Genomic DNA, 17,447 nt, shown 5'->3' with positions numbered 1-17,447 from the left:
TATTTGTCTCAGTTAATAATGTTAAGTAGGGAAGTAATGGCAGTTTGAGATCGTATGACCAGTTTCGCGTCGGAGACGCGTACCCTATTCTAGTTTGCTAAAACTTGTTTTTACTGTAGATTGTTTAGCACAGGTTTGCAGCTGTGACTGATCCGCTTGTGGACGGAAATGCAGTATCGTGCTAGCACCTGTGGACAGTAAGGACTCGCATGATGACGCGAGATGCTTTCGCGTAAGACAACTTCGTGTTCGGCCACATCATATTGTTGGTGAAGTTGAAGACATATACCAAGAAAATGATATGCAATGACAACTGTTGACTCGATTTTAACAGCCTGTAAATCAGTAATCTGTTTTTGACTCACGATGGTCCCATATCTGTGCATGTAATCGTCGGTAGTTTTCCAGTTCGACCAGCACCGTTTCGAACTCCGACAATGGAATTGTCTTGTTTTATTTTCAATTGGCATATAGAGTTTGGCATTTATATTGAGAATACGTTGAGCGGCAGCGTGAATTTCTGAATAGACAGTATTCTATTATATATAGTATATGAATAGACAGTATATGAAATTGTTTTCTTGGGAACCCTCAACCTCACGCCTGGCGATGTTATGCCGAGTGTTTTTGTGCGCAAATGCGATGATTCCATGCTGGTCTTTATTTGGCAGTGGCACATAAATGTGGTCTGAACGACTGATATCTATCTTGACCTCGCGTTGATTATATTTGTGTGTTTATGAGCGTCTGGTAACATCATTATGAAGCAGATATTCATCGAGAAGTGGAACAAAATTGCTATAAATGTTAGCATCGACTATCGGTTGGTCCAACAGGCCATTGATATCATCATCACGTGGCTGTTCAAAATCAATCACATATATGTATTAATAAATCTTTTACACAATCATCCATGGTTTGATACCCTTCCGAACTGACGCTAAATGCTTCAAACTAAATTTCATCTATGGCGTTTAATAGTAACGAATATGCATATGTTAAAGTTGTGAAATATCGCTTCTCTAGTGGAAAGCGTTTGTAGTTTACCGTTACGCTGGTGAATATTTACTAATATTGTCGTCATAATCCACTAGCCTCTAAATCCGGTTAAGATTAATGTATATAAATCGGAATTGCGGACCTTTAAGATGTGGGGTTTTGGTCAATGAAAACCATACTCGGCAACAGGGAAAACAATTTTTCCATTTACGTAGCCATCAGTGTATTTGTCCATTTCTTTGATTAATATATTCTTTCTCTATAATGTTACTATGCTTATTGATGAGGATTCATCAGAGACCGTTGCATCCACGTATTGTTTATGAAATCTTGGGAAACATCAATATGATTTTTGTCAAATTCTACCGATACACTAGAGTCTTTGATTCCCTGGTTTTCAGTAATTTCGCATATGTTTTACTTTTGGATTCCGCTTCCTGTGGAGAAAACCACGTTGCAGTTGTCCACGTTCAATGTCCACGTTCAATGTAAGCAGTTTTCCGATTCGGTCTTGAAAAGTCACAAGCTTGTTTGGGTCGACGCCAACAACAACCACCCGGATGTTCAATTAATTAAATCGGCTTTGCTTGCATGTCTGGTTAGATCCACATCATTAATTTGCTTCCTGTGCGTGCATGCATTGCTTTAAATGCAAGATGGCCGCATATTGGATTGGGTGTTCATGTTTGTATCGGAAGTGTTCAAGAAAACAAAATATAGTGGTTTTCGTCCGTGGGCGCTGACATCCCGGGCTAAACCACATGTAAATATTCAACGACATCAGTTGATTGTGCAAATGTCTTCAAAGTGTGATGTCTTCAGAGAGTTTGTGTATTGAGATGTGAAACGTCCCAATGTCCATGATGTGGCTGGTAAGCAACTGCTGACAAATCGATGACTGTTGAGACGTTGTGGACGATGAGAACAATCCACACGATTGTTTCGAATCTGTCCAAGATTGTTTAGAACCAGATACGTGTTACACATGCGGAAAGCTTTCTCTTGCTATAGCTGGTGGTTCTTACGCTTTACATTGCTATTGCGCCCTGTGCGTATGCTGATTGAACAGTGTTTTTTGTTAAGGCAGGTTTAGGTTTTTCGGGTTCATAATCAAGTCCAACTTCCGGCTGGGGTTCAGGTTTATGAGGACATTCGGATTCTGGTTGAAGTCTACAAAAATGAATAACTAAAAATGATAAGCTATGTGCACGTTTTTAAGATTGAAGTGTCCGTACGTTTTTCTTCTTTCACTGTGTTTTATACTGTTTCGTTCCACAATGTATTAACATTTTTCTGGTTTTCGGTTTTAAATTCAATTCCTTTCTTGCTATATTTAAAAGATTCCACCCCGCACCTTCACACTTAAATTTTTCTGTAATCTCTTTGAAAATACATATGCTAATAATGTTTGTTTTGTTTTGGTGATCTCAACATTTTGTTTTCCCAGTTTAAAGGTTTGCAGAGTGCCGCACGCATGGTGTTTTCATGATCCACTCGTGAGCTTTGTCGGTAAAGATTTGAAGCTATGTTGGCATCTTTGACTTGTAACCGTTTGCTCCCTGGGCATCTTCTTACATTTCCTCGATGTGGCCTCTGGTTTCATCTAGGCTTTGTAGGATTTCGGCAACTGGCTCTGTCAAGCGATCGATGGTCTCCGTGGTTGCTCTCGTGGTTTTTGTTTGATATGTCTGATGCGCTTTCTGTCTTAACAATCGGACTAGACTCTTTTTCTGTTCTCATCATCCAGGCTACTCTTATCGCGATTGTGTCAGCCGTGCCTGCGGTTTTTTTTGTTGGTTTGGTCAGTGGTGCAAACGTTTGGTCGAAGCCGACTATGTGGTCTTACTGTGTGTTTTTTTGGGAATGAAATTATTTTTGAGACTTTAGCAAGCATTTGTATAATTGCGGAGAAGTTCAAATAGATCTATGCCTTGCTTGCAGTGTCGTTCAGCTTTATCTACCATGACATCACTGCCGAAAAGCGGAATGTTCTGAGATTTCGCCATATTATACATTTATCATAATTGTTCAATTGCTTTGACAGACACGTTTTTGTCTAAGCCTGTGCTATATCGTTTCCACAAGCAACTTATGTAAATCATGAGAAAACTATACGGGTCCCGGGTGACATTTGCAAGAATATTCCGAAAGACAGATCATGAGTGGTGAACACCAGGTTCAAAGACTGTTCTCAAAGCCATGCAGGTCAACCCCACGAAATATCGTCAACACTTTGCAGTTGTTCCGGAACACATTAGGCACCGATTCGTATCATTCTGTTACATAGATCACGTCTGTGGTTTGTCGCGGTCCATGACAAATATTATCACAGAGTTCTCTTGCTGTCATGGCCAATGATCAGCACGCGAAAGAGCTTGGAAAAAAGAACTGGTTCCTTCTGAACCATGTTTGAGCGGCAGAGAAGTCTATTATGGAAAATAGTATCCTTTTCATGATGCCATGTTGAATGTCATTTCTTGTATAATGTATCATCATGCCTTCATATTGTGTGCAATGCTGGAAGAGAACTCGTACCAAAAAATCCATCTGCGCTTCTAACGCGCCATAACAGACCCACAATCCCTGGAATATGTTCTCGATTTTTACCAAATAATTTTCTGTTTATCAGACCTTCCATGTATAAAACAACTTGGCCTCGATTTCACTGCCATTCTAACGCAACACCATATGGTGGACCTTGCGCTAAATGCGATTACTGAACTAGCCATCGGAAAAGAATCACTAGATGGATTGTAAAGGAAGCATTAAGGCCTAGATTGCATTTGAAGGCGAAGTCTGTCATGAAGAAAGTCCATTCACTGAAGATAAAGCACATTGACAAAATAAACATGGATGAGATACTGACCACCATATGCTATAGACGAGACAATTATTAGAAGGGAGAAGTAGCCAGTGGGTGGTTAATGAAACATGTACTGTGGCCGATTTACCTACCATCGAGAAGGACAATTTACCATGGATGGTTTGATTTGAGGAGGCCAACGAAGTTCAACATGCAGACATAATGTTTCTCCAACACGATCGGTGAAAGATTCAACAAGTATCGCAAAGGCATCCGAACGTATCTATGCATGTATGTACGAGGCTGGTTTTGCGGGTTGTTCGAGTAAAGAACCATGTTCGGTTTTGTCGTGGACATGCCAGAATATATATCAATCTTGGTATTGTATAACGATTCAACCATACTGTCAAGGAACGATTTTTCAGACATTAATAAGTACAGGAATTGTTCATGAATCAGAAACTACTTTATGACCGGTCTCGAGATCTGGTGAGGCGGGTTCGATCAGTCATAGCAGCGTTGAATAATGACAGCACACGCATGATTGGGTTAAAACCTTGTAACCTGACTCAGCACAAAAAGGTCACCTACAAAGTGATTTTGCCTCCATAGTACCTCGTTAGACCCACTCGGAAATAATTTGGTTTGGCATCTGTACACACTAGGAAAGTCAAAAGCTGGATAAGATCATGCTACTGATGGTATAGTCCATTCGTATGTTTACCATCTCAGACAAAATCGACACCATGGGGTAACCAATGAGCTATCATTTGGTGGTTCAATCAGGGAAGTTCATCGCTTGGTATTTAACGGGGACAAAGTTACCTTGGTGGAGCAGCATACACCCATACAATGTTTCTTTGGCTGAATAAAATTTTCCGCATGTGCGAAGTCACGTCAAGGCAATCAACCTGCAAAGATTTCATTTTTTACTGTCCCGAACATGGTCGACGCGAAGTTGTTCTCTCAAAATTTTCAAAGTTTTCCCGAACAGAAGTCCGTTCTTAATTGATTTGTCGTTCGGAGATCTGTGATCTTTTGAATGTTACTGGGCCATATAGGTGCGTTGGTCAAACTGTTTCACCCATGGATTCGTAACATGTGCGTTCCAAACAGGACACAGCCAGGCATGGAAACTTACACAAGGAGAACAACTTCCACTTTTAATCCGTTTATCCACGTCCTGTAATGTTGACATATTTGCTTGATGCATATTTGAAGGAAGCGTTACTAAGCCTCTGCTTGAACTGTGTACGCTTGGGGATGATCATCTTGAAGATCTTGAGAGCGCTTGTGTAACTTGAATTCTAGAACTTCGATTATTTTAGGACCATACACAACAGCCTCGTCGAGAATAGTTTGTGAGGTGGTACGACAGCAACCCAGGTTTCATCACACTTGACCTGTTGAGGAATCTTAATATGTAACTATGCTGTCAAATGTGGCTCATCCGGAGGAAGTCCTAATAGAGCAAGTGTACCCACCTTTGCTATACCTGGCGGTATATTTATTCCACATTATAGTTCAGACTTATTGAGGTGAATTGCAATTGGCATTGCCTGCCTTGCTCCTCTCCGTATCATTATCCCACTGTCTTGCATCGACTTTATAATAATGAAACAACATTGTCTAATTGCTTATTTGCCAATAATATTCGGCATGGTTGACAAAGCTGATTGACTCCAATAATGCATTTAAGGCATTATATAGCATCGGGGTAACACATAACCCAAGCGTGATATGCGGTATTCGTAATGACATATTCTGTTTCAAGGCATACAACTTTGACTTGTAACGTCCCAGTAAATTTGATGCCAAACGCGTCATTCCAGTATATGTATTCATGAATATCTTCATTGTCCTCGATGTCTATGTCTTCTACATCGTCTCTGCTGATTTCATTCAATATTTCACTGCATTCCCCGTGTGCTTCTTGATCTTCAAGGTCGTCTTAACTCAGCGACTAAATATCATATAATGACTTATCCGTCGTTTCATTATATTCTTCACCAGGTTTTCACCGTACCCTTACCAACGTGATCTATAATCCAGTTACTTTAGTAAGATGCTCTGGATGCGTCTTTTAAAATTATAATATGGTATCTTTTAGGGATCCTTGACAAATCAAAACGATGCACTCGAAGTAATTAACTATTTTGTTTTCCTTTCACTCTACAATCACGCCATGGGTGTAGTAATTTCATTCAAGCATTAGCCACAGATATGAATTCTTCCACAACAATAATATATATAGCAAACCGTGTGGTTTCTAATGGCATTATATAAATAGTTCATTACAATTCTCCAACAGTGAATTACTTTTATGCTCTCCGCGTATATCTATCTATTCTTATCTGTCAGCAAGCTCAGAAAAAACCGAAAGGTAAGTTATATAATCTGTTAATATTCAGTGCTGAATAATTTTATAAAAGAGGTTGCTCTGAGCTTTCCTTTCCGCCAAGAGTGAAACTGGAGATTATCCCGAATATTAGCCAGTCAAATCTTCGAAATGGGCCCACAAATGTAGAATTTTCTCCAATGTGTAATGCACTGAAATAGGTCTGTTATGATATTGGGGAAATTGATCCATTCTTGATTACAGCTGGCAAAAGTGTTGCATTATGAGAGGAACATCGTAGCTAGAAGGGTTGGAAATGCCGAGGAGTGCAAAATTGTGTCTTCCCTTGTGTTTTATTGTATTTAGTTTGTTCAGATTTTAATAAGTACTGCATTCAGTACTTCATTTAATATCTTTGTGATATTAATGAAGGTGGGGTGTTCTTAAGATGAGAATTTTAACAGCTCCAAATCTGTGTACATGCAAACATTTCAAATATGATACATATCAGAAGACACAACGCTTTTATATGTTATAGAGATTGATGATACACACTGAATTCTATGCAAGCATTTTACACATAAATCAATATCTGTTCTGGAACTTAAAAGCTAAGGTTTAGTTTATGAAAACATATAGTTAGAATGTGAAAATAAGATGCATGTCTGTATCCTTAACTTAATAAATTTCTTTTAATTGGCTTGTCAGTTTGTGAATTTTAAAAAGTAATAATTAATAATAACAGAGATGATATCCTTTCTTAACAATTTCTGATAAATATTATATTTTGGATTATTCCATAGCATAGATTCCATCTATCAGGGTAAAGCTGATGTACGATTATCTCTATTTTTAAAAGCTTGTTATGTTAAAATTATTTGAATGGAAGTGTAGAATTACATCGTTGAATTTGCAAAGAAAACCAATTAAGCTAAAGAAAAAAAAGCAATATAGAATTAGCAAAGATAAGCAAGATTTGATACTGCATTATGACTATATGTAACATGTTTTGTTTTCCGTGTTTACTCGTAGGAGAAGAGACAGATGAAGAGGATCCCAAATTATCAGAAGGTACAGAGTTTACCACTGCTATAAACAAGTAAGAGTTACTTTTCATTTAAAACCCAGTTTCTTTATTGGTCAACACGACCTGCTGTACTAAAAGTACTGTGCTTTCCCCGTACAATCTGACCATGCCTCTAATATAAACTGAGCTATAATCATTAAAGAAAATATCAAAACAACCCATTTATGCAACTCAATAAAAATGTTTAGAATATTAAATCATGTGCCTGCCCAATTTAAAACTAAAAAATAATGATCCACAGATTAACCTATACAATTTTGATTTCATTTCCTGCAAAGATGTGTTACCTCCTGAAATACTCAGAATGGATGATGGTTTTCAAAAGCTATACAGAGAGGTACTTACAACTGGAAAGGAAAAAGTCTACAATATTAGAGTGATGATTGTGGGGCATCAAGGTGTGGGAAAAACTTCATTAACGCAGCGCTTGCTCGGAGCACAAGTGAAGGAAAATGGGACGGAATCAACTGAGGGGATTGAGGTGCATGTCAGATGTAGCCAAATAGATCATGCCACAGGAAAATGGAAAAGGAAAGATAAGCGAGGTCAGTTACATGATTTTTCTTTAATACATGGTTATTAATAATTACAAGCAAGTCTGATACAGGATGTGCATGACCAAATACACACTATATGAAAAAATTCCATTAAGTCATATTTCTTTTTCATATACGTTACCCAATCTTAATACCTTACGAAAACGTCTACTTTCTCGCAAATTCTCCCCTTGTTGATACTACATTTGGCTAAAGGGAGCTAAACTTGTCTGCCGACCAATGTGGCGGTCAGGCAGAGTGATCTCTCCTTAGATATATGACTTGGCCACAAAGTCGAAGAGCCTATCATTTACTACTTCCCCTTGTGCCAAGTGGTACGCTCACGTCACGAGAGACGTCGCAAAAGCCAGAATCTACGTGGAAGATATGCCTATACAAGTTGGAGGAGTTCTTACTATCAAAGGAAAGTATAATCTATCTATATTTATAACTGTCTTCTTCATATCACAACAAAGTTCTGCCTTTACAAGTTCCTAACACTTTATCGTCGTCACACATTTAGGCACTTGTACGGGGAGCGACTTCACATTCAGTTCGTGCTATAATTATTTTATTCGTACAAGTCTCTAGCTCTTACAAAACTTCTATACATGTGTAATTCCATTACGAACGGTACATATCGGCGAGTTTCTATTGCGAGGCATTCTTAGTGACCGGGCGCCAACTTCAATGTTTTCACTTATATGGATGGTCTCTGGGCATCTTTTCCCTACAAGTATTGCCTCATAATGGATAGTGTTGCACGCACGTTGTACGTCTCTATAACGGTGCCTCAGTTCCCTTTTCTGTGAATAGTTTTGTGTGTAATGTAGACATTCGTGTACATGTCTGTATTTCTTCCGCGAATGAGCGAATGACCTCGTCACTATTTCGCCAGCTAAGTCTCAAGCGGTACATGGGACCTTATCCTCACTTCACATAACCAAGATGATGTTGCCTGTTCTCCAGTTCTGTCATCTATTTTGCAATATCCGATGACGCGGCAGGATTCAGCCTTCCGAGGCCCGGTTAAAGCCGTTTTCACCCGGAGTTTTATCTTCCTCCTCCCACTACATCAACAACCTTGACCAGGTCTGCAGCATCTTTTGATCTTGCCTCAGAACGGAAGAGTCCGGCTTCAGTTACATCTGCAGTCTGGGACAGTTATGGACGGTCTGACCCACCTTGATCATCAGTTCATCGTCGGTTCTACCTTTTGCTCCCACCAGTCTTTCATTCTAAAACCTCAGTGGTTGACGGGGATGACACAACCACACTTCATATTTATGGAGCGAATGGCCTTTAATGACACTCAGCAGTTAGTGAGCAATATCATCGCCTTGACTTCGTTGTTAGACGTTCGTTCTCTCTGGCTATCTTCCAACAAACCGAACACAGTTTATCGTCTCCCACTCTGAAAACCCCATTGCATGCAAGTGAGTCTGTTTCAAGAATGACTCGAGTACTGAACAGAGCCGCTCAACACACTTTGGCCAATGCCTTAATCTCAGCTGTAAGTACAAATGGCGAAAAGCAACACAGTTATCTCTTCATGCGGTTTCCTGAAGAACCCCTATACGGTCAAACTATGAGCACAACCGTTATCCTCTAACCTTCTGATTAACGTCGAGATGGATAAAATGCACAACATGCCACCAAGGAGACATAATCCCCTTCCTTCCACAACCTCAGCATCAGTACAGGGATAGTACGCGAAATCAGTAAAAGCACCCAAGGACCACTCTTAGGATAAGAGCTTCTGGAAGCAGTCCTATCGAAGCTCCACACATCGTGTTTCGCATATCACAGCGGATATAGCACCAAGAGCGTCATGTAGTTCATTCCACAGTTTTCTTGGTCCCTCATTCTAATGACACTCTGCGTCTGTCCATCGGCATAAACGCCCTCAATGCATTTTTCGACGCCAATTGGATCCAACTGAAAACACAACAGCGCATTTTGAACACCATCAATGCGGAAGACTTTGCCATCAGTGTGGACGTAGACTGTGTATAATTCAAGTCTCTATTCACATGGCTTTCATGCCATTTTTATGCTTGGGTTTTCACTCGTCTGATGATTCGAGTAATTGCGCGTGTAAAGACCAGTTCTATGACGGAAACATCAAGATAACTGGACGATAATTCTTGTTACCAATCCGAACTTCCCATCAGCAAGGAAAAATCCCACCCAGTACCATCTCAACGATTTGTTCACCTAGGTATGGATTTCCATACGCAGACAACATATTTCGTGTTCCTCAGGATCAGATATTGACATACATCCCATTATAGGACCTTACTTTCGAGGAAATTCTATCCACACGGGAATTCCTTAGCCTAGTAGGCTTGCTCATGGCCCTAGGTCGCCATCTTTTGCGCTACTGACAACTGTTTCCTCTGCACGAATGCAGTCCTGAGGTACCATCTGTTGGGATTGGAAGCAACCTAACTTGGCTCACGGAGGGTATATATCTACAAGCACGACCGCCCGAAATTACATTCTTCGTCTGTTGGTTAACAATCTGATTTCGGCATATAAACTTCATATGTTCATGATTTTCAGTTACCAAACTGAGTGGATCGGTTGCGGTGGTACTATCAAAAACCCTATAGATTTCAGGTATAAATGCTCTAGGTCAAGATCACTTAGTCTGAACGAAGGAAAACTGTTTCCGCACTGTTATTTGCTCTCCACAATCTATGTTGCTAGTGTATAATCAGAGTAAGAAATAACTGCGCCATTTAAGGGTAAAAAGGTCACAGATTTTAGGTCACTTTGACTGAAAGAAAAAATGTGGTTTCTGCTCGTTAATTTCAGTTTTCGATCATCTATTGCTTTACCAAACGTTGTGGATGGGTTGCATTTGGTGCAAGAAAGAACTGCATTGGTACTTAAGTATAATGGCGAAAAGTATAGGTCACTTTAGGCGGATTTGATCGATTTGGCCCAATCGGGCCCAGCAATAAAAGAAGCCCGCGCGTTAGTAATTTAAAAAAATATATATATATAGAAAGAAAGTAATGTTAAAGCGACTGAAGAAAACGGTAAGTTCAATATCATGCCAAAAATGATCGAAATCGGGTTCTGCGTTTTTCCGCCGTTACGGACTATGAGTGAAAGAACAAAAATATTTTCTTCACAATAACGTCAGTTCGGCATCACAGACGTGAACCGAAAATGTAGAACTCTTAAAGTAAGGAAGCAGCCTATTGATGTAGAGGTCTAGATGTTAACAATCTAGATCGCTGACTTAAATAAGAATACCGTCTTTTCGCAAAAATGCCAGTTATCTACACGGAGGACCATTCAACAAGGGTTGAACATAGAATGTGCTTTTCACGGTATACTTAATCTTTAATAATTTTCCGGAAAAATCCTCGGTTTTATCTAAATTTGTAATGTTTCTTCTTTCCAGATGATCTTATCTTAAACGATCAGCGAATAGCCAGTATGCTTTGCAAATATGCAAATCCCAACAAAAATCAAGATAGAATGAAGACTGTCTCAGTAACTGGTACACCTCCAGTACATGATACACCCCCTACGAAAAAGCCAAGACTTGATGATGGAAATGTAGGTGAAGTTTGTTCATTTCCGAGTAGAAAGTTAGAAAATAATGAACCAAACTTACCTAGTTCAATAACTGAAGAACCAAAAGAGGGACCGGATGAGACAGAGATAACGTATCCAGAAGAAATTAAGAATTTTGTTGAGAGGGCACAATATTTGTCCACCCCAAAGAGTAGTTCATCTGATGTTACACTCTTGGATTTTGCCGGTCAGCCACTTTTCTACACAACCCATCAGGCCTTTATGTCGTGGAGAACGTTATACCTACTTGTGACTGACATGAGCCTGCCTTTGACAGATGTAGTCAAGGACGGGACATATGGCATAGAGGGAAACGTAGCCTACTGTATACAGGGTAAAACCTAATTAATGATTTATTGATATTATGATCTTTTAATGGCTGATTCGATCGATATTTACTAACAAACAATGATTCTATATAAAGCTTCATCATAACTTTCTTTAACATATTTGCCAAATATATAAGGATGATGAGGACATTATTAAAAATACCACAACAATATTAATATAAAATATTCTTATCATGTATTAATATTATTATGATCATTATTATTGCTGAAGTAGTTATCATTGTTATTATTATTATTATTAATATTAGTAATATTATTATCATCATCATCATCATTATTATTGTTATTAGTAGTAGTAGTAGTAGTAGTAGTATCGTCTGCTGTAAGATATTATGCTCAAACTTTCGACTCAATTGCAGAACACGTCACTTATTGGCTCAATTCAATTCATTCTCATGTCTTCATACCCGACATGATGCATACAGAAGGAAGTAACAGAAGTGTTCAGGTGACCACAATGAATCATCCATCTGTATTTCTTGTAGGAACACATTCGGACAAAATTCCTAAGGTAGATACATTCCTTATATAAATTAAAATGCCATAGATATTTGCCAGTTTACAGCTAGATGAATCTGTTGTCTCCTACAACTCATTGCTAGGAATGAGCACATGCTCTTGTATGGTTTTCTTTGGCTGAAACGAAGCACCATGATTTCGATAACCATCATGGCAAAACAGTGATTTCTATCACATCACAGCATGAAGAATATCTACAAGTGCTTACATCATGCAATGCGAACATTTATACAAGATACTAAAAATCGAATGCAATAGGGAAGTAATATTATTTGAAGAGAGCGTGTATTAATTAATTTGAACCTGGAAAATTATATTACTCTGGATTTAGCAAGATGTACATTGCGAAATGCTTAAATTGCGCTTTTGTCTTACATTTTAGGATTTACTAAATGAGAGAAAGAGGACATATTTTAATGACATTCGGACTGTACTAAAGAATAGCCCACTCCTGCTTCATCTTATCGATGAAGACTTTGCAATTAGCAATTTAGGATCTGATCCCAACATAAATTCTCTGAAGTCTAAAATATTTGAGATAGCTAAAAAACAGAAGTACTGGGGAGAAGAGATTCCTGCTCGATGGATACCTCTCGCCAGAGCACTCATGGAGTTGAAAAATAGGGGAATTCAGGTATTTCTTGATATATATTTTGTCATACTGTTTCGATTATATATAATGATTAACGATAATAATAGAATAAGCACACATGAATACTTTGTATTGTTATATCTTTTTTTGAAAATTGTCCCTAGTTATTCTAACTTGTTGAGTCCAAAAGTTTTCGTTTCATGTGCTTGCTTTGTATATGTATTGTCTGTCTTTGTATATGTATTATTAGCGCCAAACTTTGGGAAACCGTTTTGTAGTTACGCCATTTTAAATTTGTATGTCAATTACATATATATATATATATATATATATATATATATATATATATATATATATATATATATATATATATATATATATATATATATATATATATATACACGTTAGCTATTGCTAAAAATATTAATATAGTAGGAGGAACTATATGTAAATCCAAATGTAGTGCATAATATTGCTATTTCTCTAAGAGTGTTTATCTGATCGTAACATAACATGATGCAGCAGAAGAGTGGCAGTTTTAGAGGTATGTTGGCCTGCAATTTAAGTATCAAATGAAACCACAATAGCATACTATGCACAACTTAATTCAACTTTTTCGTCGATGGCACACAACAAAGAGCTGATAGCAATCAACATTATTCTCATTGTCATCATTGTAATTTACATTCAACATTATTCTCATTTTCATCATTGTAATTTTCATCGGCATCTTTTTCATCGATACCATGTCAAGTTTCATAAACAGCAATAACACACCACCTTCAAAATAAAGACATCTATACTTCGCACCACTTGTGACAGTCAACCAAAGAAAAGGTCCTTTACGTAATGTGCATTTATGTTTTACATTTCTTAGTCACACATTATCATAAATGCTTGGTTTTCTTTGTTCTACGTCATTAACTGTCTTTTACGTGTAGTAATGATTAACGAATGTCTCTATTGAATAAACCATTTCTTTTGAAAAAGGAATGCGTGAATATTTTACAATACGATTATGTTTTTGTGAATCTTGACTTTCTGCCTTTTTATATGCTAATACAGAATAGATAGTTTACAACACAACTCTCTGAGTGCAAGGAGGAAGTATAGGACTTTTTCTAAGTAAATATACAGGTATTTAGTAGAAACACGAGAATACATATTGCACATTTAGGAATGGATGTGTTTTCGTTTGAGCACTTCTGGTTAATTGATTAGCTCTGACAGGTAACATTTCAAGGTTTTTATTTTTAATTAATAATATTTGAAGAATGATAAACCTAGTGATAATGGTTCCTTTGATAGAAAATCAGCTTGAGGAAATAATACACCACTGAATGAGATGACATAGCTTCTAAACATTAGAGAAAATGTCTTCTTACTGTAATTTTGATTGAACAATGGATATCTTCTCATTGAATTTTATGATGCTTCACAACAGACACATTGTAAATATTGTTGTTTTTATCATTATTAGATTGTGTGTTGTACATGTTAGAATTTTTCTCTAAGTGTTAACAACTTTTCACAATTTCAGCAGAGAGACGATTCAGATATAAAAACAAGATATAATAAGTAGTAAATGTATTTGTAAGAAGCCAATTAAAGTAGCGAGAGAATTCCAATATGATATTCTCCAGATAGTTTCAGATTTTGTCACAAATTACAAAATTGAAGATGAGCATCCTTTCCTTAGTGGATTCCATGAATTTTCTACTTCCTCTCAGGACAAGTAAACTTAAATTTAGAATTTGCAATTAATATTGGTTCTTTAAATAAATAACATACAAATAAAATAAAGCTCTAATGAGATTACTGACTTTGACAATAAATTATGATTAAATTAAGAAACGATCATGTACACTACATCAAAACATGTATCTGTAACACATTCTCTCAAACATACCATGATACAAAATTGACAGAAGTACGTTTGATTAACATGACATTGCGTACATACATAGCCGTAGCCTACATTCCAATTTGCATACCGCAAAAATATTTGCAATTCTTCTTTTATGATAAGGTCTTTTAAAAATGGGATAATTAATGCTATTTTGACATTTATAATCTTCAGTGGTCTTATGTCAAATTTGCATATTGTGATATGGACTGTTAATGACTTGTTATTTGTATACCCTATACATTTAAGTCTGACATATTGTGTATGGACTATTAATGTTCTGGTATTTATATACACTAAACATTTAAGTGTGTATGGGCTGTTAATGTCCTGGTATTTATATGCACTAAACATTTAAGTGTGTATGGGCTGTTAATGTCCTGGTATTTATATGCACTAAACATTTAAGTGTGTATGGGCTGTTAATGTCCTGGTATTTATATGCACTAAACATTCATTTCTAACACAATCTGTTTTGTAGTATCGATGTCTTTGTATTCTTAACAAGTTGCTCTTAAAATGAAGTACTAGCAACATACATTACCGGATGAAAACTAAAGCTTGTACATATAATGTTACCCTAAATTAGATGTTCTGCTACATTTTGAGATACAAATATGTTAAAAGGACGAGTACATTTTTTATTTAAAAAGTTTACTACGATTTAATGGAAATGAGCAATGAATCAATCATTATAAACATGACACATTGCCGTTTATACATGGGCACTACAACATAAAATAAACCAGTATATAGGTGTTTGATACATACGTTTAAGTTGCTTTCATTAGTTATCATAGAAATAAACAAAAAAAAAAAGAAAAGAAGAACTTGTGTAAATTATCAATTTATGACATCAGCCATTAAATTAGAATATTGTACCATTTTCAAAATGCACACATTTACAATACACATTTTAACGAAACCAAATATTACATCCTACTGATATTGTTTCCATTATCCATTCTCCCCAGACCTGTTTAGTCGAATTTATACTTAGTTCTGTCCGATGATACCTAAGTTCCAATATTTCCTTGAAGTCGCACCAAAAAGTACATATTCTGTAAAGTAGATGTCTCAATGAAAAATAAGTGTTCCTGTGAGGTTGCATTGGTTTTGTGAAACCTATATTCACATCTACGGTGTTGAATTATGCATGTTATGATTCAATGGAGATTGAAATAATTTGACATTTTAAGGGTAAGTAAGTCTGGTCCAAAAGTAAAATATATGTGTTCTTGACAAAATGGTTTAAGAAGCTTGAACGACTTTTTAGATAATCGTAATTGGTGGTGAAAGTACATGCTAATAGGAATACATTTTATGATCCCCGTGAAAAAGTGAAAATGATGTAATATTCTATGTTGTTTTTAAAGTGATGAAAGACTATGCCTGATGTTGCAGCAATCCAAATTGTTATGAATAGTTTATGCTTGTACAAACTTAACATTGTGAACGATCAAATTCGTTGTTACTTGTGGCAATTTAAAAACAGAAACGATACGTTTCATTTTTGATTAAATACCAATAACATAGTAAAAGCACAATTTTAACAATAATCAGAAAATGCACAATTATTTTCTGTATCAAAATCACTATTTTACTATGACAGTTCATGTTAAAAAATGTGTTAGAAAATAGTAAAAACGTGTGCATAAACCCGATATTAATAATTTCTTCTTGGTACTAGTATTTATTATGCTTCCATCAAATATTGGTTTTATCAAAGCTATTCTCTGCAGAGATCTGATGAGCCAGTCTTAAAACACGGTCAAGCAAGATTGTAGAAAGGAAACTTGGGATCAACAGTGTGCTAAAAAGATGTCTCTATCAAACATCATTTATACTAAAATAACAGTGTACATACGCAGTAAAACTGTCTCCTGTTTCATCCGATTTCATGCTCACCTGATCTAAATATTTCAAATTTCATGGAACCCAAAGGCAATATAAGATTTAGATTTGTATTTGTCTGCAGGTTATGGATTATGCTGATGTGAAAAGTCTCAATGAGACCCTTCAAGTAAAAATTGAACGGCCTGAAGAGCTCGATCTATTTCTTAGGTTTGAACATGACATGGGGAACATTGTATTCTTCAGGTAAATAATATTCTTCAGGTAAATAATATTCTTCAGGTAAGAAACATTCTTCACTTAAGTAATATCCTTCAGGTAAGTAATATTCTTCAGGTAAGTAATATTCTTCATGTAAGTAATAGCATTAATCTACATAACCAGAACCTCTATTTGTCAGGCATCATCTTTAAAATATAAGTTACAATTGCAATCAAAGACAAATATTTTGGATGGCAATTTTGTTTCTTATACAGCACATAAACAACCCCTCCACATAAAAAGAAGAAAATCAAGTAGAAGCATCACCTAATAAATATTTTACCATTAATGAAAATGAAGAGGTCTACCACATGTAATCATCAGAGTAGTTTCAGAAGTCTTAATTAATTAATTTATTAGTGTATAACTTTGTATAATAGGTTATGAATTTAAGATCATGGATAACTACTTGTATTCCTACAGATAATTCAGTTTTCAAACACCGTTCTTTCTCAGTCGGATATAGGTATATATATATATATATATATATATATATATATATATATATATATATATATATATATATATATATATATATATGAGAAAGTGGGAGATATATGATGTAGAAGAATCAGTCTAATGGAATGGAGACAACTAGGGAAGATATG

General features: G+C 36.4%; 1 protein-coding gene across 3 annotated transcripts in view; it reads left to right on the top strand.

Moving 5' to 3' along the window:
- Positions 1 to 17,447, top strand: part of LOC149771408 (uncharacterized) — a 44,346-nt gene that overhangs the window by 12,365 nt on the left and 14,534 nt on the right. For all 3 annotated transcript variants that reach the window (XM_089948490.1, XM_089948489.1, XM_089948488.1), the window contains exons 3-8: positions 7,173 to 7,211; positions 7,506 to 7,772; positions 11,182 to 11,691; positions 12,067 to 12,218; positions 12,609 to 12,860; positions 16,703 to 16,824. In XM_089948490.1, coding sequence (XP_089804616.1) covers positions 7,173 to 7,211; positions 7,506 to 7,772; positions 11,182 to 11,691; positions 12,067 to 12,218; positions 12,609 to 12,860; positions 16,703 to 16,824 — 1,342 coding nt within the window. The remainder of the gene's footprint in view (positions 1 to 7,172; positions 7,212 to 7,505; positions 7,773 to 11,181; positions 11,692 to 12,066; positions 12,219 to 12,608; positions 12,861 to 16,702; positions 16,825 to 17,447) is intronic.

Source organism: Sinohyriopsis cumingii, unplaced genomic scaffold (genome assembly GCF_028554795.1).
Source record: "Sinohyriopsis cumingii isolate HCF-2022 unplaced genomic scaffold, ASM2855479v2 utg001870l, whole genome shotgun sequence".
Lineage (NCBI taxonomy): Eukaryota > Metazoa > Mollusca > Bivalvia > Unionida > Unionidae > Sinohyriopsis > Sinohyriopsis cumingii.
Note: the sequence above shows the minus strand (reverse complement) of the source record. Positions and strands in the feature narration are given on the sequence as shown.